Source organism: Oncorhynchus nerka, linkage group LG11 (genome assembly GCF_034236695.1).
Source record: "Oncorhynchus nerka isolate Pitt River linkage group LG11, Oner_Uvic_2.0, whole genome shotgun sequence".
Classification (NCBI taxonomy): Eukaryota; Metazoa; Chordata; class Actinopteri; order Salmoniformes; family Salmonidae; genus Oncorhynchus; species Oncorhynchus nerka.
In genome coordinates, this window is record NC_088406.1 from 7,126,153 (window position 1) to 7,150,608 (window position 24,456).

The 24,456-nt window shown below is 44.5% G+C and overlaps 1 protein-coding gene across 1 annotated transcript in view; it reads right to left on the reverse strand.

Annotated features, from left to right (window-relative positions):
* LOC115120576 (1,4-alpha-glucan-branching enzyme-like) overlaps positions 1–24,456 on the reverse strand; it is a 234,388-nt gene that overhangs the window by 25,735 nt on the left and 184,197 nt on the right. The window contains exon 10 of the mRNA XM_065024960.1: positions 23,899–23,997. Within this exon, the coding sequence (XP_064881032.1) occupies positions 23,899–23,997 (99 nt within the window). The remainder of the gene's footprint in view (positions 1–23,898; positions 23,998–24,456) is intronic.

Genomic DNA, 24,456 nt, shown 5'->3' on the forward strand with positions numbered 1-24,456 from the left:
TTTCTAATCGACCTGGCCCGGGTATCCTGGAAGGACATTGACCTCATCCCGTCAGTTGAGGATGCCTGGTCATTCTTTAAAAGTAACTTCCTCACCATTTTAGATAAGCATGCTCCGTTGAAAAAATGCAGAACCAAGAACAGATACAGCCCTTGGTTCACTCCAGACCTGACTGCCCTCGACCAGCACAAAAACATCCTGTGGCGGACTGCAATAGCATCGAATAGCCCCCGTGATATGCAACTGTTCAGGGAAGTCAGGAACCAATACACGCAGTCAGTCAGGAAAGCTAAGGCCAGCTTCTTCAGGCAGAAGTTTGCATCCTGTAGCTCCAACTCCAAAAAGTTCTGGGACACTGTGAAGTCCATGGAGAACAAGAGCACCTCCTCCCAGCTGCCCACTGCACTGAGGCTAGGTAACACGGTCTCCACCGATAAATCCACGATTATCGAAAGCTTCAATAAGCACTTCTCAACGGCTGGCCATGCCTTCTGCCTGGCTACTCCAACCTCGGCCAACAGCTCCGCCCCCCCCGCAGCTCCTCGCCCAAGCCTCTCCAGGTTCTCCTTTACCCAAATCCAGATAGCAGATGTTCTGAAAGAGCTGCAAAACCTAGACCCGTACAAATCAGCTGGGCTTGACAATCTGGACCCTCTATTTCTGAAAATATCTGCCGCCATTGTCGCAACCCCTATTACCAGCCTGTTCAACCTCTCTTTCATATCGTCTGAGATCCCCAAGGATTGGAAAGCTGCCGCAGTCATCCCCCTCTTCAAAGGGGGAGAAACCCTGGACCCAAACTGCTATAGACCTATATCCATCCTGCCCTGCCTATCTAAGGTCTTCGAAAGCCAAGTCAACAAACAGGTCACTGACCATCTCGAATCCCACCGTACCTTCTCCGCTGTGCAATCTGGTTTCCGAGCCGGTCACGGGTGCACCTCAGCCACGCTCAAGGTACTAAACGATATCATAACCGCCATCGATAAAAGACAGTACTGTGCAGCCGTCTTCATCGACCTCGCCAAGGCTTTCGACTCTGTCAATCACCATATTCTTATCGGCAGACTCAATAGCCTCGGTTTCTCGGATGACTGCCTTGCCTGGTTCACCAATTACTTTGCAGACAGAGTTCAGTGTGTTAAATCGGAGGGCATGCTGTCCGGTCCTCTGGCAGTCTCTATGGGGGTGCCACAGGGTTCAATTCTCGGGCCGACTCTTTTCTCTGTATATATCAATGATGTTGCTCTTGCTGCGGGCGATTCCCTGATCCACCTCTACGCAGACGACACCATTCTATATACTTTCGGCCCGTCATTGGACACTGTGCTATCTAACCTCCAAACGAGCTTCAATGCCATACAGCACTCCTTCCGTGGCCTCCAACTGCTCTTAAACGCGAGTAAAACCAAATGCATGCTTTTCAACCGATCGCTGCCTGCTCCCGCATGCCCGACTAGCATCACCACCCTGGATGGTTCCGACCTTGAATATGTGGACATCTATAAGTACCTAGGTGTCTGGCTAGACTGCAAACTCTCCTTCCAGACTCACATCAAACATCTCCAATCGAAAATCAAATCAAGAGTCGGCTTTCTATTCCGCAACAAAGCCTCCTTCACTCACGCCGCCAAGCTTACCCTAGTAAAACTGACTATCCTACCGATCCTCGATTGCGGCGATGTCATCTACAAAATGGCTTCCAACACTCTACTCAGCAAACTGGATGCAGTCTATCATAGTGCCATCCGTTTTGTCACCAAAGCACCTTATACCACCCACCACTGCGACTTGTATGCTCTAGTCGGCTGGCCCTCGCTACATATTCGTCGCCAGACCCACTGGCTCCAGGTCATCTATAAGTCCATGCTAGGTAAAGCTCCGCCTTATCTCAGTTCACTGGTCACGATGGCAACACCCATCCGTAGCACACGCTCCAGTAGGTGTATCTCACTGATCATCCCTAAAGCCAACACCTCATTTGGCCGCCTTTCGTTCCAGTACTCTGCTGCCTGTGACTGGAACGAATTGCAAAAATCGCTGAAGTTGGAGACTTTTATCTCCCTCACCAACTTCAAACATCAGCTATCCGAGCAGCTAACCGATCGCTGCAGCTGTACATAGTCTATTGGTAAATAGCCCACCCATTTTCACCTACCTCATTCCCATACTGTTTTTATACTGTTTTTTTATTTATTTATTTACTTTTCTGCTCTTTTGCACACCAATATCTCTACCTGTACATGACCATCTGATCATTTATCACCCCAGTGTTAATCTGCAAAATTGTATTATTCGCCTACCTCCTCATGCCTTTGCACACATTGTATATAGACTGCCCATTTTTTTTTCTACTGTGTTATTGACTTGTTAATTGTTTACTCCATGTGTAACTCTGTGTTGTCTGTTCACACTGCTATGCTTTATCTTGGCCAGGTCGCAGTTGCAAATGAGAACTTGTTCTCAACTAGCCTACCTGGTTAAATAAAGGTGAAATAAATAAAAAATAAAAATTATCTGGCTGAGCTGAAGTCTGTCTGTGAATTAGTGTTCCACAAGAGGGATTCTGACACACAGATCAATTGAGGAACCAATGGGTCAGGGAGGATTTTAAAAACACTCCCTCTAGCTCTGTGACCTCTCCTCCTGAGTGGTACTATAATGCTGATCCCCCTCCCACACCACCCATATCTCTTTCCCTCCTCCTCCTTCTATAGCTCTGTGACCTCTCCTCCTGAATGGTACTATTATACTGGTCCCCCCCCCCCATCTCTGTCCCCCCCCTATAGCTCTGTGACCTCTCCTCCTGAATGGTACTATTATACTGGTCCCCCCATCTCTGTCCCCCCCCTATAGCTCTGTGACCTCTCCTCCTGAACGGTACTATTATACTTGTCCCCCCATCTCTGTCCCCCCCCTATAGCTCTGTGACCTCTCCTCCTGAATGGTACTATTATACTGGTCCCCCCATCTCTGTCCCCCTATAGCTCTGTGACCTCTCCTCCTGAACGGTACTATTATACTGACCTCTCCTCCTGAATGGTACCCCCCCTCCTCCTATAGCTCTGTGACCTCTCCTCCTGAAAGGTACTATTATACTGCCCCCCTCCTCCTATAGCTCTGTGACCTCTCCTCCTGAATGGTACTATTATACTGCCCCCCCTATAGCTCTGTGACCTCTCCTCCTGAACGGTACTATTATACTGTCCCCCCATCCCCCCCCTATAGCTCTGTGACCTCTCCTCCTGAGTGGTACTATAATGCTGATCCCCCTCCCACACCACCCATATCTCTTTCCCTCCTCCTCCTTCTATAGCTCTGTGACCTCTCCTCCTGAATGGTACTATTATACTGGTCCCCCCCCCATCTCTGTCCCCCCTATAGCTCTGTGACCTCTCCTCCTGAATGGTACTATTATACTGGTCCCCCCCCCCATCTCTGTCCCCCCTATAGCTCTGTGACCTCTCCTCCTGAATGGTACTATTATACTGGTCCCCCCCATCTCTGTCCCCCCTATAGCTCTGTGACCTCTCCTCCTGAACGGTACTATTATACTTGTCCCCCCATCTCTGTCCCCCCCTATAGCTCTGTGACCTCTCCTCCTGAATGGTACTATTATACTGGTCCCCCCATCTCTGTCCCCCCCTATAGCTCTGTGACCTCTCCTCCTGAACGGTACTATTATACTGCCCCCCTCCTCCTATAGCTCTGTGACCTCTCCTCCTGAAAGGTACTATTATACTGCCCCCCTCCTCCTATAGCTCTGTGACCTCTCCTCCTGAATGGTACTATTATACTGTCCCCCCTATAGCTCTGTGACCTCTCCTCCCCCCCTATAGCTCTGTGACCTCTCCTCCTGAACGGTACTATTATACTGCCCCCCCCCCCCTATAGCTCTGTGACCTCTCCTCCTGAGTGGTACTATAATGCTGATCCCCCTCCCACACCACCCATATCTCTTTCCCTCCTCCTCCTTCTATAGCTCTGTGACCTCTCCTCCTGAATGGTACTATTATACTGGTCCCCCCCCCCCATCTCTGTCCCCCCTATAGCTCTGTGACCTCTCCTCCTGAATGGTACTATTATACTGGTCCCCCCATCTCTGTCCCCCCTATAGCTCTGTGACCTCTCCTCCTGAATGGTACTATTATACTGGTCCCCCCATCTCTGTCCCCCCTATAGCTCTGTGACCTCTCCTCCTGAATGGTACTATTATACTGGTCCCCCATCTCTGTCCCCCCCCCCCCCCCTATAGCTCTGTGACCTCTCCTCCTGAATGGTACTATTATACTGGTCCCCCCCATCTCTGTCCCCCCTATAGCTCTGTGACCTCTCCTCCTGAACGGTACTATTATACTACTATTATACCCCCCCCTCCTCCTATAGCTCCCCCCCTCCTCCTATAGCTCTGTGACCTCTCCTCCTGAAAGGTACTATTATACTGTCCCCCCCCTCCTCCTATAGCTCTGTGATCTCTCCTCCTGAATGGTACTATTATACTGGTCCCCCATCTCTGTCCCCCTATAGCTCTGTGACCTCTCCTCCTGAACGGTACTATTATACTGTCCCCCCTATAGCTCTGTGACCTCCCCCCTATAGCTCTGTGACCTCTCCTCCTGAACGGTACTATTATACTGCCCCCCCCCCTATAGCTCTGTGACCTCTCCTCCTGAACGGTACTATTATACTGCCCCCCCTATAGCTCTGTGACCTCTCCTCCTGAACAGTACTATTATGTTGGTTCTGCCTAATTAAAGAGGGAAATGTCCTGGTTGTCTCCTGACACACGGCCTGTAGAGGAAGATGTGCGAGCCGCTCATTACCATTGATTAAGTGGCCAGTCAGAACACAGAGGCAAAGTGGAGAGAGAGAGAGAGAGAGAGAGAGAGAGAGAGAGAGAGGAGAGGGGTACGCTGGATAGGTACGGAGGAAGGGAAGTGGAAGGTAGGCTGGGAGGAAAGGAGGCTGGGAGGATGCTGAAGGAGGGAGGAAAGGACGTTGGGGAGGCAGCATGGGTAGGGTGGGAGGAAAGGACGTTGAGGAGGCAGCATGGGTAGGCTGGGAGGAAAGGACGTTGGGGAGGCAGCATGGGTAGGCTGGGAGGAAAGGACGTTGGGGAGGCAGCATGGGTAGGCTGGGAGGAAAGGATGTTGGGGAGGCATTATGGGTAGGCTGGGAGGAAAGGATGTTGGGGAGGCATTATGGGTAGGCTGGGAGGAAAGGATGTTGGGGAGGCATCATGGGTAGGCTGGGAGGAAAGGATGTTGGGGAGGCAGCATGGGTAGGCTGGGAGGAAAGGATGTTGGGGAGGCAGCATGGGTAGGGTGGGAGGAAAGGATGTTGGGGAGGCAGCATGGGTAGGCTGGGAGGAAAGGATGTTGGGGAGGCAGCATGGGTAGGGTGGGAGGAAAGGACGTTGGGGAGGCAGCATGGGTAGGCTGGGAGGAAAGGACGTTGGGGAGGCAGCATGGGTAGGCTGGGAGGAAAGGAGGCTGGGAGGATGCTGAAGGAGGGAGGAAACGAGGGAGGTGTTTAGTCCCAGGTTCCTTAGCTTAGTGATGAGCTTTGAGGGTACTATGGTGTTGAACGCTGAGCTGTAGTCAATGAATAGCATTCTCACATAGGTGTTCATTTTGTCCAGGTGGGAAAGGGCAGTGTGGAGTGAAATAGAGATTGCATCATCTGTGGATCTGTTTGGGCGGTATGCAAATTGGAGTGGTTCTAGGGTATCTGGGATAATGGTGTTGATGTGAGCCATTACCAACCTTTCAAAGCACTTCATGGCTACGGACGTGAGTGCTACGGGTCTGTAGTCATTTAGGCAGGTTGCCTTTGTGTTCTTGTGCACAGGGAATATGGTGGTCTGCTTGAAACATGTTTGTATTACTGACTCAATCAGGGACATGTTGAAAATGTCAGTGAAGACACCTGCCAATTGGTCAGCACATGCCCGGAGCACACGTCCTGGTAATCCATCTGGCCCCGCGGCCTTGTGAATGTTGACCTGTTTAAAGGTCTTACTCACGTCGGCTACAGAGAGCGTGATCACACAGTCGTCCGGAACAGCTGATGCTCTCATGCATGCCTCAGTGTTGCTTGCCTCGAAGCGAGCATAGAAGTGATTTAGCTCGTGTCACTGGGCAGCTCGCGGCTGTGCTTCCCTTTGTAGTCTGTAATAGTTTGCAAGCCCTGCCACATAAGACGAGCGTCGTAGCCGGCGTAGTATGATTCAATCTTAGCCCTGTATTGACGCTTTGCCTGTTTGATGGTTCGTCGCAGGGCATAGCGGGATTTCTTGTAAGCTTCCGGGTTAGAGTCCCGCACCTTGAAAGCGGCAGCTCTACCCTTTAGCTCAGTGCGAATGTTGCTTGTAATCCATGGCTTCTGGTTGGTGTATGTACGTACAGTCACTGTGGGGACGACGTCCTCAATGTACTTATTGATGAAGCCAGTGACTGATGTGGTGTACTCCTCAATGTCATCGGAAAAATCCCGGAACATGTTCCAGTCTGTGATAGCAAAACAGTCCTGTAGTTTAGCATCTGCTTCATCTGACCATTTTTTTTTTATAGATCAATACGGAAAAGTCTAGTTTTAACCGGGAGTGTGTTCTGCACATCACTTTGCCTTTCAGGGCGTGTCTTTACCTTTTCTATTTGAAGACAAGTGTACATCGTGTTAGATGATGGTTAAGTCATTACGCTAAAATGGTAAGAAAACATATGTGAACCCTTTGGAATTATCTGGACTCCTGCATAAATGCTCTTACATTACAAATGGGAAGTAGAAGCCTTAAGACACGGATCAGTGAGCACGGCAGCAACATACAGACAGGTGAGACAAAAACATCTGGTTGCTGCTCATTTTGTACCAGCTGGACATTCTATTAGTTCTCTGGAGATACATTGGAATAGAAATGGTCAAGATGTCACGCAGGGGAGGGTTCATTGAGAGGAAACTTCTTCAAAGGGGATCTTTATGGATTCACAGGCTGAACACACTGTCTCCTCTTGGCCTTAACGAGGAGTTTAACTTGAAACAGTTTTCATAATTTCAATATGTCTAAAAAAAAAATATATATATTTATTTTAAAATTGAATATTGTATGTATATTACTGTCACATATATTTTGATATATTGATATTGTGAAACTACGTTATAAAAATACAAAAATGACCTCCTGTTTCAGGAAGTGATGTCACTGAGTACTGCTCCTATATATATATATATAAGACCTTCCACCCCCCACCTGGGATATGGATCTCTGATGAAGACCTACAGGGTTGAAAAGTTGTTCATAATTATCACCTGGCAACATGAGTTTTGCCTAGAACTCCAGCATCGGAGGAAGGAACCTGGACGTGGGTAATGTTCTTCAGCTTTTGTCTTCTGCATTGATTGGTCATACAATTTAGGTCATCTAGGTCACAACAATAGACAAACACAGTCTGCTTAAACTAATAACACACAAACAAATTATACGTTTTCGTGTCTTTATTGAACACACCGTGTAAACATTCACAGAGCAGGGTGGGAAAAGTATGTGAACCCTTGGATTTAATAACTGGTTGACCCTCCTTTGGAAGCAATTACCTCAACCAAACATTTTCTGTAGTTGCGGATCAGACCGGCACAACGGTCAGGAGGAATTTTTGACCGTTTCTCTTTACCAAACTTTTTCAGTTCAGCAATATTCTTGGGATGTCTGGTGTGAACTGCTTTCTCGAGGTCATACCACAGCTTCTCAATGGGGTTGAGGTCAGGACTCTGACTGGGCCACTCCAGAAGGCGTATTTTCTTCTGTTGTTGATTTGCTTCTGTGTTTTGAGTCGTTGTTCTGTTGCATCAGCCAACTTCTGTTGAGCTTCAATTGGCGGACAGATTGCCTTACATTCTCCTGCAAAATGTCTTGATAAAATCGGGAATTCATTTATCCTTCGATGATAGCAAGCTGTCCAGGCCCTGAGTCAGTAAAGCAGCCCCAAACCATGATGCTCCCTCCACCAGACTTTACAGTTGGGATGAGGTTTAGATGTTGGTGTGCTGTGCCTTTTTTTTCTCCACACATAGTGTTGTGTGTTCCTTCCAAACAACTCAGCTGTAGCTTCATCCGTCCACAGAATATTTAGTCATTAGCCTAAGGGGGGGTTCACATACTTTTTCCAACCTACACTGTGAATGTTTAAATGATGTATTCAATATAGACAAGAAAAATAAAATAATTTGTGTGTTATTAGTTTAAGCAGACTGTGGTTGTCTGTTGTGACTTAGACGAAGAGCAGATCCAATTGTATGACCAGTTTATGCAGAAATCCAGGTCATTCCAAACGGTTCACATACTTTCTCTTGCCTCTGTATTAGCATGAACGGCAATGTCAAATATGTTTTAGTAGTTTAGAAACTCTCTGGCGATATGTTCCTACTACCTTGTGTTCCGGGGAATTATTTCTGTGGTGAACCATTAGAAGGCATTGTGGGATGTCTGTCTGTCTAGACTAGGTAGATAGTGATGGTGATGTCTGTCTAGACTAGTTAGATCGTGATGTCTGTCTAGACTAGGTAGATTGTGTTGTCTGTCTAGACTAGTTAGATCGTGATGGTGATGTCTGTCTTGACTAGTTAGATCGTGATGGTGATGTCTGTCTTGACTAGTTAGATCGTGATGTCTGTCTAGACTAGGTAGATCATGATGTCTGTCTAGACTAGGTAGATCGTGATGTCTGTCTAGACTAGGTAGATTGTGTTGTCTGTCTAGACTAGGTAGATCGCGATGGTGATGTCTGTCTAGACTAGTTAGATCGTGATGTTGATGTCTGTCTAGACTAGTTAGATCATGATGGTCTGTCTAGACGAGGTAGATCGTGATGTCTGTCTAGACTAGTTAGATCATGATGGTGATGTCTGTCTAGACTAGGTAGATCGTGATGTCTGTCTAGACTAGGTAGATCATGATGTTGATGTCTGTCTAGACTAGTTAGATAGTGATGTCTGTCTAGACTAGGTAGATTGTGATGTCTATCTAGACTAGGTAGATCGTGATGGTGATGTCTGTCTAGACTAGTTAGATCATGATGGTGATGTCTGTCTAGACTAGGTAGATTGTGATGTCTGTCTAGACTAGGTAGATTGTGATGTCTGTCTAGACTAGGTAGATTGTGATGTTGATGTCTGTCTAGACTAGTTAGATGGTGATGTCTGTCTAGACTAGGTAGATCGTGATGGTGATGTCTGTCTAGACTAGGTAGATCGTGATGGTGATGTCTGTCTAGACTAGTTAGATCGTGATGTCTGTCTAGACTAGGTAGATAGTGATGTCTGTCTAGACTAGGTAGATCGTGATGTCTGTCTAGACTAGGTAGATCGTGTTGTCTGTCTAGACTAGTTAGATCGTGTTGTCTGTCTAGACTAGGTAGATCGTGATGTCTGTCTAGACTAGGTAGATCGTGATGGTGATGTCTGTCTAGACTAGGTAGATCGTGATGGTGATGTCTGTCTAGACTAGTTAGATCGTGATGTCTGTCTAGACTAGGTAGATTGTGTTGTCTGTCTAGACTAGGTAGATCATGATGGTGATGTCTGTCTAGACTAGTTAGATCGTGATGTCTGTCTAGACTAGGTAGATAGTGATGTCTGTCTAGACTAGGTAGATCGTGATGTCTGTCTAGACTAGGTAGATCATGATGTCTGTCTAGACTAGGTAGATCGTGTTGTCTGTCTAGACTAGTTAGATCGTGTTGTCTGTCTAGACTAGGTAGATTGTGTTGTCTGTCTAGACTAGGTAGATCGTGATGGTGATGTCTGCCTAGACTAGTTAGATCGTGATGTCTGTCTAGACTAGGTAGATTGTGTTGTCTGTCTAGACTAGGTAGATCGTGATGGTGATGTCTGTCTAGACTAGTTAGATCGTGATGTCTGTCTAGACTAGGTAGATAGTGTTGTCTGTCTAGACTAGGTAGATCATGATCGTGATGTCTGTCTAGACTAGGTAGATAGTGTTGTCTGTCTAGACTAGGTAGATCGTGATGTCTGTCTAGACTAGGTAGATCGTGATGGTGATGTCTGTCTAGACTAGGTAGATAGTGTTGTCTGTCTAGTCTAGGTAGATCGTGTTGTCTGTCTAGACTAGGTAGATCGTGATGGTGATGTCTGTCTAGACTAGTTAGATCGTGATGTCTGTCTAGACTAGGTAGATCGTGATGGTGATGTCTGTCTAGACTAGGTAGATCGTGATGGTGATGTCTGTCTAGACTAGGTAGATTGTGTTGTCTGTCTAGACTAGGTAGATCGTGATGGTGATGTCTGTCTAGACTAGGTAGATCGTGATGGTGATGTCTGTCTAGACTAGGTAGATCGTGTTGTCTGTCTAGACTAGGTAGATCGTGATGGTGATGTCTGTCTAGACTAGTTAGATCGTGATGTCTGTCTAGACTAGGTAGATTGTGATGGTGATGTCTGTCTAGACTAGGTCGATTGTGATGGTGATGTCTGTCTAGACTAGGTAGATAGTGATGTCTGTCTAGACTAGGTAGATCGTGATGTTGATGTCTGTCTAGACTAGTTAGATAGTGATGTTGATGTCTGTCTAGACTAGTTAGATAGTGATGTCTGTCTAGACTAGGTAGATAGTGATGTCTGTCTAGACTAGTTAGATCGTGATGGTGATGTCTGTCTAGACTAGTTAGATTGTGATGTCTGTCTAGACTAGGTAGATTGTGTTGTCTGTCTAGACTAGGTAGATCGTGATGGTGATGTCTGTCTAGACTAGTTAGATCGTGATGTCTGTCTAGACTAGGTAGATAGTGATGTCTGTCTAGACTAGGTAGATCGTGTTGTCTGTCTAGACTAGTTAGATCGTGTTGTCTGTCTAGACTAGGTAGATCGTGATGTCTGTCTAGACTAGTTAGATCGTGATGTCTGTCTAGACTAGGTAGATAGTGTTGTCTGTCTAGACTAGGTAGATCGTGATGGTGATGTCTGTCTAGACTAGGTAGATCGTGATGGTGATGTCTGTCTAGACTAGGTAGATCGTGTTGTCTGTCTAGACTAGGTAGATCGTGATGGTGATGTCTGTCTAGACTAGTTAGATCGTGATGTCTGTCTAGACTAGGTAGATTGTGATGGTGATGTCTGTCTAGACTAGGTCGATTGTGATGGTGATGTCTGTCTAGACTAGGTAGATAGTGATGTCTGTCTAGACTAGGTAGATCGTGATGTTGATGTCTGTCTAGACTAGTTAGATAGTGATGTCTGTCTAGACTAGGTAGATAGTGATGTCTGTCTAGACTAGTTAGATCGTGATGGTGATGTCTGTCTAGACTAGTTAGATTGTGATGTCTGTCTAGACTAGGTAGATTGTGATGTCTGTCTAGACTAGTTAGATCGTGATGTCTGTCTAGACTAGTTAGATCGTGATGTCTGTCTAGACTAGTTAGATCGTGATCGTTATGTCTGTCTAGACTAGTTAGATCGTGATGTCTGTCTAAACTAGGTAGATAATGATGTCTGTCTAGACTAGGTAGATTGTGTTGTCTGTCTAGACTAGGTAGATCGTGATGTTGATGTCTGTCTAGACTAGTTAGATAGTGATGTCTGTCTAGAATAGGTCGATAGTGATGTCTGTCTAGACTAGGTAGATAGTGATGTCTGTCTAGACTAGGTAGATCGTGATGTCTGTCTAGACTAGGATATTGATGATCGTGATGTCTGTCTGTCTAGACTAGATCGTGATGTCTGTAGATAGGTGATGGTGATGTCTGTCTAGACTAGTAGATTGATGATGGTGATGTCTGTCTAGACTAGGTAGATAGTGATGTTCTGTCTAGACTAGGTAGATGTTGATGTCTGTCTAGACTAGTTAGATAGTGATGTCTGTCTAGACTAGGTCGATAGTGATGTCTGTCTAGACTAGGTAGATCGTGATGTCTGTCTAGACTAGGTAGATCGTGATGTCTGTCTAGACTAGGTAGATCGTGATGTCTGTCTAGACTAGGTAGATCGTGATGTCTGTCTAGACTAGGTAGATCGTGATGTCTGTCTAGACTAGGTAGATCGTGATGGTGATGTCTGTCTAGACTAGTTAGATTGTGATGGTGATGTCTGTCTAGACTAGTTAGATCGTGATGTCTGTCTAGACTAGGTAGATAGTGATGTCTGTCTAGACTAGTTAGATCGTGATGGTGATGTCTGTCTAGACTAGTTAGATGGTGATGTCTGTCTAGACTAGGTAGATCGTGATGTCTGTCTAGACTAGGTAGATCGTGATGTCTGTCTAGACTAGGTAGATCGTGATGTCTGTCTAGACTAGGTAGATTGTGATGGTGATGTCTGTCTAGACTAGGTAGATCGTGATGTTGATGTCTGTCTAGACTAGTTAGATGTCTGTCTAGATAGGTCGAGTGTCTGTCTAGACTAGGTAGATAGTGATGTCTGTCTAGACTAGGTAGATCGTGATGTTGATGTCTGTCTAGACTAGGTAGATGATGTTGATGTCTGTCTAGACTAGTTAGATAGTGATGTCTGTGTGTCTAGACTAGGTAGATAGTGATGTCTAGACTAGTTAGACAAAGTGATGTCTGAAGACTAGTTAGATCGTGATGGTGATGTCTGTCTCTAGTTAGATTTTGATGTCTGCCCAAAAACTGAAGGTAGATAATGATGTCTGTTTATTACTTAGATTTTGTTGTCTGATAGACTAGGTAGATAGTTTGTCTTCAAACTAGGAATTGATGATCTAGAGAGAGAATGATGTCTGTCTGTCTAGACTAGTTAGATTGTTGTCTGTCTAGACTAGGTAGATCAGAATGTCTGTCTAGAACTAGGTAGATTGTGATGGTGATGTCTGTCTTTAGGTAGATTTTCCCATGTTGATGTCTGTCTAGACTAGTTAGATAGTGATGTCTGTCTAGAATACGACAAGGTGATGTCTGTCTAGACTAGGCAGAAACATGTCTGTCTCAGGTGAATGATGTCTGTCTTTATTAAGAAAGTGATGTCTGTCTAGACTAGTTAGATGTGATGTGATGTCTGTCTAGACTAGGTCGATTGTGATGGTGACAGACCTAGGTAGGTGATGTCTGTCTAAGACTAGGTAGATCGTGATGTTGATGTCTGTCTAGACTAGTTAGATAGTGATGTCTGTCTAGAGGGATAGTGATGTCTGTCTAGACTAGGTAGATAGTGATGTCTGTCTAGACCTAGGGATCGTGATGGTGATGTCTGTCTAGACTAGTTAGAATGTCTGTCTAGACTAGGTAGATCGTGATGTCTGTCTAGACTAGGTAGATCGTGATGTCTGTCTAGACTAGGTAGATCCTGATGTTGATGTCTGTCTAGACTAGTTAGATCGTGATGGTGATGTCTGTCACCTAGTTAATCTGTGATGTCTGTCACAAACTAGGTAGATAATGATGTCTGTCTAGACTAGGTAGACAGTTTGTCATAATTAGACTAAAAAGATCAAATGATGTCTGTCTAGACTAGTTAGATATTGATGTCTATCTAGACGGCGAGTGATGTCTGTCTGTAGACTAGTTAGATTGTGATGTCTGTCTAGACTAGGTAGATCGTGATGTCTGTTAGACTAGGTAGATTGTGATGGTGATGTCTGTCTAGACTAGGTAGAGTGATGTTGATGTCTGTCTAGACTAGTTAGAAGTGTGTCTGTCTGGAATAGGTCATAGTGATGTCTGTCTAGACTAGGTAGATCGTGATGTCTGTCTAGACTAGGTAGATGTGATGTCTGTCTAGACTAGGTAGATAAAGTGATGTCTGTCTAGACTAGTTAGATTGTGATGGTGATGTCTGTCTAGACTAGGTCGATGATGGTGATGTGATGGTGATGTCTGTCTAGACTAGGTAGATAGTGATGTCTGTCTATCTCAGGTAGATGATGTTGATGTCTGTCACAGACTAGTTAGCATAGTGATGTCTGTCTAGACTAGTTAGATAGTGATGTCTGTCTAGACTAGGTAGATAGTGAAAGTCTGTCTAGACTAATTACAGATGGTGATGGTGATGTCTGTCTAGACTAGTTAGATCGTGATGTCTGTCTAGACTAAAAGATTAAAAATAATCTTCTAGACTAGGTAGATCGTGATGTCTGTTAGACTAGGTAGATCCTTCATGTTGATGTCTGTCTGGACTAGTTAGATTTGATGGTACAAATGTCTGTCTCGACTAGGTAGATCGTGATGTCTGTCTAGAATAGGTAGATCGTGATGTCTGTCTTAAAAGGTAGGTCCCATTTTGATGTTGATGTCTGTCTAGACTAAAAGATCGTGATGGTGATGTCTGTCTAGACTAGGTAGATCGTGATGTCTGTCTAGACTAGGTAGATCGTGATGTTGATGTCTGTCTAGACTAGTTAGATAGTGATGTCTGTCTAGACTAGGTAGATTGTGTTGTCTATCTAGACTAGGTAGATCGTGATGGTGATGTCTGTCTAGACTAGTTAGATCATGATGGTGATGTCTGTCTAGACTAGGTAGATTGTGATGTCTGTCTAGACTAGGTAAATGTGTAATGTCTGTCTAGACTAGGTAGATTTGTGATGTTGATGTCTGTCTAGACTAGTTAGATGGTGATGTCTGTCTAGACTAGGTAGATCCATGGTGATGTCTGCTCTGGACTAGGTAGATCGTGATGGTGATGTCTGTCTAGACAGTCATGTGATGTCTGTCTAGATAGGTAGATAGTGATTTATTTCAAGACTAGGTAGATCCTTCTATGATGTCTGTTTAGACTAGGTAGATCGTGTTGTCTGTCTAGACTAGTTAGATCGTGTTGTCTGTCTAGACTAGGTAGATCGTGATGTCTGTCTAGACTAGGTAGATCGTGATGGTGATGTCTGTCTAGACTAGGTAGATCGTGATGGTGATGTCTGTCTAGACTTTTAGATCGTGATGTCTGTCTAGAGGAGCAGGTAGATTGTGTTGTCTGTCTAGACTAGGTAGATCATGATGGTGATGTCTGTCTAGACTAGTTAGATCGTGATGTCTGTCTAGACTAGGTAGATAGTGATGTCTGTCTAGACTAGGTAGATCATTGATGTCTGTCTAGACTAGGTAGATAATGATGTCTGTCAGACAGGTAGATCGTGTTGTCTGTCTAGACTAGTTAGATCGTGTTGTCTGTCTAAACTAGGTAGATTGTGTTGTCTGTCTGGCTCAGGTAGATCGTGATGGTGATGTCTGCCTAGACTAAAGTGGGATGGGATGTCTGTCTAGACTAGGTAGATTGTGTTGTCTGTCTAGACTAGGTAGATCGTGATGGTGATGTCTGTCTAGACTAGTTAGATCGTGATGTCTGTCTAGACTAGGTAGATAGTGTTGTCTGTCTAGACTAGGTAGATCATGATCGTGATGTCTGTCTAGACTAGGTAGATAGTGTTGTCTGTCTAGACTAGGTAGATCGTGATGTCTGTCTAGACTAGGTAGATCGTGATGGTGATGTCTGTCTAGACTAGGTAGATCGTGATGGTGATGTCTGTCTAGACTAGGTAGATCGTGTTGTCTGTCTAGACTAGGTAGATCGTGATGGTGATGTCTGTCTAGACTAGTTAGATCGTGATGTCTGTCTAGACTAGGTAGATCGTGATGGTGATGTCTGTCTACACTAGGTAGATCGTGATGGTGATGTCTGTCTAGACTAGGTAGATTGTGTTGTCTGTCTAGACTAGGTAGATCGTGATGGTGATGTCTGTCTAGACTAGTTAGATCGTGATGTCTGTCTAGACTAGGTAGATCGTGATGTCTGTCTAGACTAGGTAGATAGTGTTGTCTGTCTAGACTAGGTAGATAGTGTTGTCTGTCTAGACTAGGTAGATCGTGATGTTTGTCTAGACTAGGTAGATCGTGATGGTGATGTCTGTCTAGACTAGTTAGATCGTGATGTCTGTCTAGACTAGGTAGATCGTGATGTCTGTCTAGACTAGGTAGATCGTGATGTCTGTCTAGACTAGGTAGATCGTGATGTCTATCTAGACTAGGTAGATCGTGATAGTGATGTCTGTCTAGACTAGGTAAATCGTGATGGTGATGTCTGTCTAGACTAGGTAGATCGTGATGTCTGTCTAGACTAGGTAGATTGTGTTGTCTGTCTAGACTAGGTAGATCGTGATGGTGATGTCTGTCTAGACTAGTTAGATCGTGATGTCTGTCTAGACTAGGTAGATCGTGATGTCTGTCTAGACTAGGTAGATCGTGATGTCTGTCTAGACTAGGTAGATTGTGATGTTTGTCTAGACTAGTTAGATCGTGATGTCTGTCTAGACTAGGTAGATAGTGTTGTCTGTCTAGACTAGGTAGATCGTGATGTCTGTATAGACTAGGTAGATCGTGATGGTGATGTCTGTCTAGACTAGTTAGATCGTGATGTCTGTCTAGACTAGGTAGATTGTGATGTCTGTCTAGACTAGGTAGATCGTGTTGTCTGTCTAGACTAGGTAGATCGTGATGGTGATGTCTGTCTAGACTAGTTAGATCGTGATGTCTGTCTAGACTAGGTAGATTGTGATGTCTGTCTAGACTAGGTAGATCGTGATGGTGATGTCTGTCTAGACTAGGTAGATTGTGATGTCTGTCTAGACTAGGTAGATCGTGATGGTGATGTCTGTCTAGACTAGTTAGATCGTGATGTCTGTCTAGACTAGGTAGATAGTGATGTCTGTCTAGACTAGGTAGATCGTGATGTCTGTCTAGACTAGGTAGATCGTGATGTCTGTCTAGACTAGGTAGATAGTGGTCTGTCTAGACTAGTTAGATCGTGTTGTCTGTCTAGACTAGGTAGATCGTGATGTCTGTCTAGACTAGTTAGATCGTGATGTCTGTCTAGACTAGGTAGATTGTGATGTCTGTCTAGACTAGGTAGATCGTGATGTCTGTCTAGACTAGGTAGATCGTGATGGTGATGTCTGTCTAGACTAGTTAGATCGTGATGTCTGTCTAGACTAGTTAGATCGTGATGGTGATGTCTGTCTAGACTAGTTAGATCGTGATCGTGATGTCTGTCTAAACTAGGTAGATAATGATGTCTGTCTAGACTAGGTAGATTGTGTTGTCTGTCTAGACTAGGTAGATCGTGATGTCTGTCTAGACTAGTTAGATATTGATGTCTATCTAGACGAGAGTGATGTCTGTCTGTCTAGACTAGTTAGATCGTGATGTCTGTCTAGACTAGGTAGATCGTGATGTCTGTCTAGACTAGTTAGATATTGATGTCTATCTAGACGAGAGTGATGTCTGTCTGTCTAGACTAGGTAGATAGTGATGTCTGTCTAGACTAGGTAGATCGTGATGTTGATGTCTGTCTAGACTAGTTAGATAGTGATGTTGATGTCTGTCTAGACTAGTTAGATAGTGATGTCTGTCTAGACTAGGTAGATAGTGATGTCTGTCTAGACTAGTTAGATCGTGATGGTGATGTCTGTCTAGACTAGTTAGATTGTGATGTCTGTCTAGACTAGGTAGGTGTGATGTCTTATCTAGACTAGTTAGATCGTGATGTCTGTCTAGACCAGTTAGATCGTGATGGTGATGTCTGTCTGACTAGTTAGATCGTGATGGTGATGTCTGTCTAGACTAGTTAGATCGTGATGTCTGTCTAAACTAGGTAGATAATGATGTCTGTCTAGACTAGGTAGATTGTGTTGTCTGTCTAGACTAGGTAGATCGTGATGTCTGTCTAGACTAGTTAGATATTGATGTCTATCTAGACGAGAGTGATGTCTGTCTGTCTAGACTAGTTAGATTGTGATGTCTGTCTAGACTAGGTAGATCGTGATGTCTGTCTAGACTAGGTAGATTGTGATGGTGATGTCTGTCTAGACTAGGTAGATCGTGATGTTGATGTCTGTCTAGACTAGTTAGATAGTGATGTCTGTCTAGAATAGGTCGATAGTGATGTTTTAGAAATGAGATTGATGTCTGTCTAGACTAGGTAGATCGTGATACCATTTGATGTCTGTCTAGACTAGTTAGATAGTGATGTTGATGTCTGTCTAGACTAGTTAGATAGTGATGTCTGTCTAGACTAGGTAGATAGTGATGTCTGTCTAGACTAGTTAGATCGTGATGGTGATGTCTGTCTAGACTAGTTAGATCGTGATGGTGATGTCTGTCTAGACTAGTTAGATCGTGATGTCTTTAAACTAGGTAGATAATGATGTCTGTCTAGACTAGGTAGATCTGTATTTCTGTCAGACTAGGTAGACATTGATGTCTGTCAAATCAGTTAGATATTGATGTCTATCTAAAGTGATGTCTGTCTGTCTAGACTAGTTAGATTGTGATGTCTGTCTAGACTAGGTAGATCGTGATGTCTGTCTAGATCTAGGTAGATTGTGATGGTGATGTCTGTCTAGACTAGGTAGATCGTGATGTTGATGTCTGTCTAACTAGTTAGATAGTGATGTCTGTCTAGAATACATTTCGATAGTGATGTCTGTCTAGACTAGGTAGATCGTGATGTCTGTCTAGACTAGGTAGATCGTGATGTCTGTCTAGACTAGGTAGATAGTGATGTCTGTCTAGACTAGTTAAGTGATGGTGATGTCTGTCTAGACAGGTCGATTGTGATGGTGATGTCTGTCTAGACTAGGTAGATAGTGATGTCTGTCAAGACTAGGTAGATCGTGATGTTGATGTCTGTCTAGACTAGTTAGATAGTGATGTCTGTCTAGACTAGTTAGATAGTGATGTCTGTCTAGACTAGGTAGATAGTGATGTCTGTCTAGACTAGTTAGATCGTGATGGTGATGTCTGTCTAGACTAGTTAGATCGTGATGTCTGTCTAGACTAGGTAGATCGTGATGTCTGTCTAGACTAGGTAGATCGTGATGTCTGTCTAGACTAGGTAGATCGTGATGTTGATGTCTGTCTAGACTAGTTAGATCGTGATGGTGATGTCTGTCTAGACTAGGTAGATCGTGATGTCTGTCTAGACTAGGTAGATCGTGATGTCTGTCTAGACTAGGTAGATCGTGATGTTGATGTCTGTCTAGACTAGTTAGATCGTGATGGTGATGTCTGTCTAGACTAGGTAGATCGTGATGTCTGTCTAGACTAGGTAGATCGTGATGGTGATGTCTGTCTAGACTAGGTAGATAGTGATGTCTCCATAACAAAGAACAGCTTGAAAACCCCATTAGAAAGATAAGGTTGAAAACCTCATCTCATTTTTGCCCAAAGTTTAGAAAACAAAAAACTGAAAATCAACATAATTCATAATGTTTATTATTTTATTTTGGGATTCAAAGATAATAGTTTCATTATAGTTTTAGTTTTTCAAACGTGGGGGAAGAGAAAGAGAGAGAATGAGATATCAAATGTGTATGTTAACTACTCCACTTGTTTTCTGAACTTCTAGAACCATCTAGAACCAGAATTCATGCTTCTAGAACCAGAAATCATGCAGAATGAATTTAATCCTGGTCCTTTAGTGTTTTTCCCAGTATTGTGCTATACTGGAGCCCTAGTAGTGCACTATATAGTCTGTCAGGAAGACGACAAGGTGTTTTTAAAGTTATATAGGCAGAAACATAATGTGTCTCAGTTGAATTGGCCTCCACTTTATTAAGAAAGCATGACAAACGGTAGTGTAGATCCTGAATAATGACTCCGTAGCACGAGACAACCTTTAGGTAAGGTCCTGTAAGACTCATGTTCACCCCCACTGATCTGAGGGAACCTGTACCTTTCACCTGAGGGAACCTGTGCCTTTCATCTGAGGGAACCTGTGCCTTTCACCTGAGGGAACCTGTGCCTTTCACCTGAGGGAACCTGTGCCTTTCACCTGAGGGAACCTGTGCCTTTCACCTGAGGGAACCTGTGCCTTTCACCTGAGGGAACCTGTGCCATACTTCACCTGAGGGAACCTGTGCCTTCACCTGAGGGAACCTGTGCCTTTCACCTGAGGGAACCTGTGCCTTTCACCTGAGGGAACCTGTGCCTTTCACCTGAGGGAACCTGTGCCTTTCACCCGAGGGAACCTGTGCCTTTCACCCGAGGGAACCTGTGCCTTTCACCCGAGGGAACCTGTGCCTTTCACCCGAGGGAACCTGTGCCTTTCACCCGAGGGAACCTGTGCCTTTCACCTGAGGGAACCTGTACCTTTCACCTGAGGGAACCTGTACCTTTCATTTACAGTCACACTGCTTTGACAGTTTTCATAATTACACATTTAAAAAAATCTAATCAAATCGTAATTGTCACATACACACGGTAAGCAGATTTATTTTGAGTGTGGCGAAATGCTTGTTGTGCATTCCTAATTGCAAACTTTTTCCTACACAGTACACTACTGTTTACCAGGGCTCTATGGGCTCTGGTCAAAAAGTAGTGCACTTTATATAGGGAAGGGTGTGTCATTTGGAACACAAAGACTTACAAAAAAATCGCAATCCCTCCCTCCCTCTCTCCCTCCCTCCCCTACTGGAGTGCAATTAACAATAGTAGAAAATAAAGCACCCTGACTGAGACGTACAAAGACCTTCATTAATGTAACATTCATAGCTCGCAGCACACACAGTAAAGTATCTCTGCTCTCATCTCAATAATAACCACCTTCACTTATCACACACTGAGAGCAAAGCCCCATACACTTTCTATATCCTACTTGATTCATTCATTAACTTTCACAGCATGAAAGCTGTACATACTCCGGAATTACAATGGTTTAGTGACTCACAAATGTCTCAGTTCATTTTGGAAATTAGTATGAATTAATAAAAAATTAAAAATAATTTCCTCACCTTCTACTTCCTTTAATCCTTTGATCCTTCATCCTTGGACACCTCATGGACAAACTTTTTATTTTATTTTACAAATGCTCAGCTCTCGCTCTGAAAACATTTTCTGAACAAAAATATAAAACGCAACATTTAAAAGTGTTGGTCCCATTTTTCATGAGCTGGAATAAAAGATCCCAGAAATGTTTCATATGCACAAAAAGATTGACAGGTGTGGCATATCAAGAAGCTGATTAAACAGCATGATCGTTACACAGGTGAACCTTGTGCTGGGGACAATAAAAGGCCACTCTAAATGCCACAGATGTCTCAAGTTGAGGGAGTGTGCAATTTGCATGCTGACTGCAGGAATGTCCAACAGAGCTGTTGACAGAACATTAAATGTTAATTTCTCTACCATTAGCTCCCCCCAATTCATTTGAGAGAATTTGGCAGTACTTCCAACCAGCCACACAACCGCAGACCACGTGTAACCACGCCAGCTCTGGACGCTTCAACACCTGCGGGATCGCCTGCACAGTCATGTGAAATCTAGATAATGATTTTATTTATTTCAATTGACTGGTTTCCTTCTATAAACATTTTAGAAGTCATTAAATCACACTGCTAAGCCTAACGCTGAACCCTTAATCATTAAGATCCAAAATCTCATCATTTGTTTTCATACATTTTTTCCAACAGACCATTTTTGATTTTGCAGCTGGCCTACGAACCAGATATCGCTCGGTTCTCTCTACAGGGCAAAATCAATGACAATAAACGTCAACCTGCCAGTAGGGTAACATTTGGTAAGTGGGCTCATTCTGTCATAAACATGCATACACCAGTAACCTACACTGGGCTTAGAATCGGCATTGGAGGAAAATTAACGAGTGCTTAAGCATCTTGACAACAGGGCGACGCAACTGTACGTCGTCTAAAAATCTCTCTCTCTCGCTAAATCACAAACTTGCCCAATCTGCTTTTGGCTCATGATGTCTAGACAATAGTTCACTGATAAAGTGGGCAGGGTGGGTTATATGATAGGATATAGATAAGATTAATTGAATACGTTTTTTTAGAATTGGCAGCTAAAGCATCGATCATCATTTCAACAGAATTCAAATAATACCATAATACCAAGCTCATCATCATGAAGGTCATCACCGTCCATCACCGCGAAGCTCATCACCGTCCATCACCGTGAAGCTCATCACTGTCCATCACCGTCCAACACCATCCATCACCGTGAAGCTCATCACTGTCCATCACCATCCATCACCGTGAAGCTCATCACTGTCCATCACCATCCATCACCGTGAAGCTCATCACCGTCCATCACCGTGTAGCTCATCACCGTCCATCACCATCCATCACCGTGAAGCTCATCACCGTCCATCACCATCCATCACTGTGAAGCTCATCACCGTCCATCACCGTCCATCATCGTGAAGCTCATCACCGTGAAGCTCATCACTGTCCATCACCATCCATCACCGTGAAGCTCATCACCGTCCATCACCGTGTAGCTCATCACCGTCCATCACCATCCATCACCGTGAAGCTCATCACCGTCCATCACCATCCATCACCGTGAAGCTCATCACCGTCCATCACCGTGAAGCTCTTCACCATCCATCACCGTGAAGCTCATCACCGTCCATCACCGTGAAGCTCATCACCGTCCATCACCGTGAAGCTCATCACCGTCCATCACCGTGAAGCTCATCACCGTCCATCACCGTGAAGCTCATCACCGTCCATCACCGTGAAGCTCATCACCGTCCATCACCGTGAAGCTCATCACCATCCATCACCGTGAAGCTCATCACCGTGAAGCTCATCACCATCCAGCACTGTGAAGCTCATCACCGTTATCACCGTGAAGATCATCACCATCCATCACCGTGAAGCTCATCACCGTCCATCACCATGAAGCTCATCAGAACTTATTTTACACCACTCCAGCCGTTGCTTGGCATTGCACATGGTGATCTTAGGCTTGGCTGCCATGGAAACCCATTTTGTGAAACTCACGAAGAGCAATTCTTGTGGTGACGTTGAGGCAGTTTGGGACTCGGTAGTGAGGGTTGCAACTGAGGACAGATGATTTTTAACGATCTTCGGCACTCGGCGGTGTGTTCTGGGAGCTTGTGTGGCCTACCACTAAGAGGCTGAGCCGTTGTTGCTCCTAGACGTTTCCACTTCACAGTAAAAGCACTTACAGTTGACCGGGGAAGCTCTAGCGGGGCAGAAATTTGACAAACCGACTTGTTGGAAAGGTGGCATCCTATGACGGTGCCACGTTGAAAGTCACTGAGCTCTTCAAGGCCATTCTACTGCCAATGTTCGTCTATGGAGTCTGCATGGCTGTGTTGCTCGATTTTTATACACCCGTCAACAACAGGTGTGACTGAAATAGCAGAATCCACTCATTTGAAGAGGTGTCCACATACTTTTGTAAATATAGTGTATCTGCCTATAAACTCTTAAAGCTTTTCCCACATCATTATAGTACCACTACAACGTGGTTCCGGAGATGTAATTGAAGTGTTTTTCACAAAAATCCCAAAATGGTGGAAAATCCAAAATGGCGGACCTTAATTAAGGGTCCTTGAGGCAAACGTGTTCCTTGTGAGAAGAGACCTCCTCTGTTTTACCATCTCACGGGAATTTGCACGTTAATGTTCCTCAGCGGGAACAACCGGTATAATAACAATAATGATGAACCAGAAGAAACAGTATGGTTTCACTGCTTGAACCCATAATTAGTTCATTACAAACCAGGAAAGGTAGTAAAATGTAACAGAGGGTGAAACAACGCTCGCGTGATTAGATACGAGTTCACAAGGTATAATGCCTAGTCTATAACACAGCGTGGTCAAGGTGGTTTACATGACTGATTACTGCGGGACTAAAGTACCGCCACTTATCGGTCGAATTAGAGTTTGGGGCGATCTGACTGCTTGGTCGGATGCATTTCTTTCCCGAGAATCACACCGCTATCAACAGCAGGCGAAAAACTCTGGAGATGTCCGAGCTGGACTATTGTTTAAACCCGGTTTTTAAGACAGTTTTGTGGTTGGCAGGAGACTAGGTTTCAAACCCAGGTCAGTCAAAAATAAGAGGGTGTGTTACATACATTATCATGTGATGGGGAGTAGAGAGATTCTCACCTGGATCCATTTATCTGGAATGGCCATGGCAAGACGGTAGTCGAAGCCCAACCCTCCCTCTGCCACGGACCGGCACACAGCTGGCATCCCTGATACGTCCTATAGGAGACACAACGAGAAACAGGTAGGTAGGTAGGTGTGTGTGTGTGTGTGTGTGTGTGTGTGTGTGTGTGTGTCCTGAACGGGTCTGGTTTTGGAGCCGTATCCGCCCCGCGTCGGCCATGTCAATTCCGTGCCGATACCCGATATCAGGACAGATTTTTCTCCTCAACCCAACCCACCCGCATAGAATTGTTCCATGAGCCGAATCGCGACCTACCAAATAACATCAATTGTTTGTTTATGACTTCAGAGCAGTTAGTCTTTAAAGGGACACTTCAACATTTTAGGAAATGAGACCCTTTTATTTACTTCCCCAGAGTCAGATCAACTCGTGGATACCATTGTTATGTCTCCGTGTCCAGTATGAAGGAAATGAGCCAATGTTAACTAGCCTTAGAGGAATGACTAAGTCTATGGTTGTCGAGTGCTATTCCCTATTCTCTACATTAACTAACT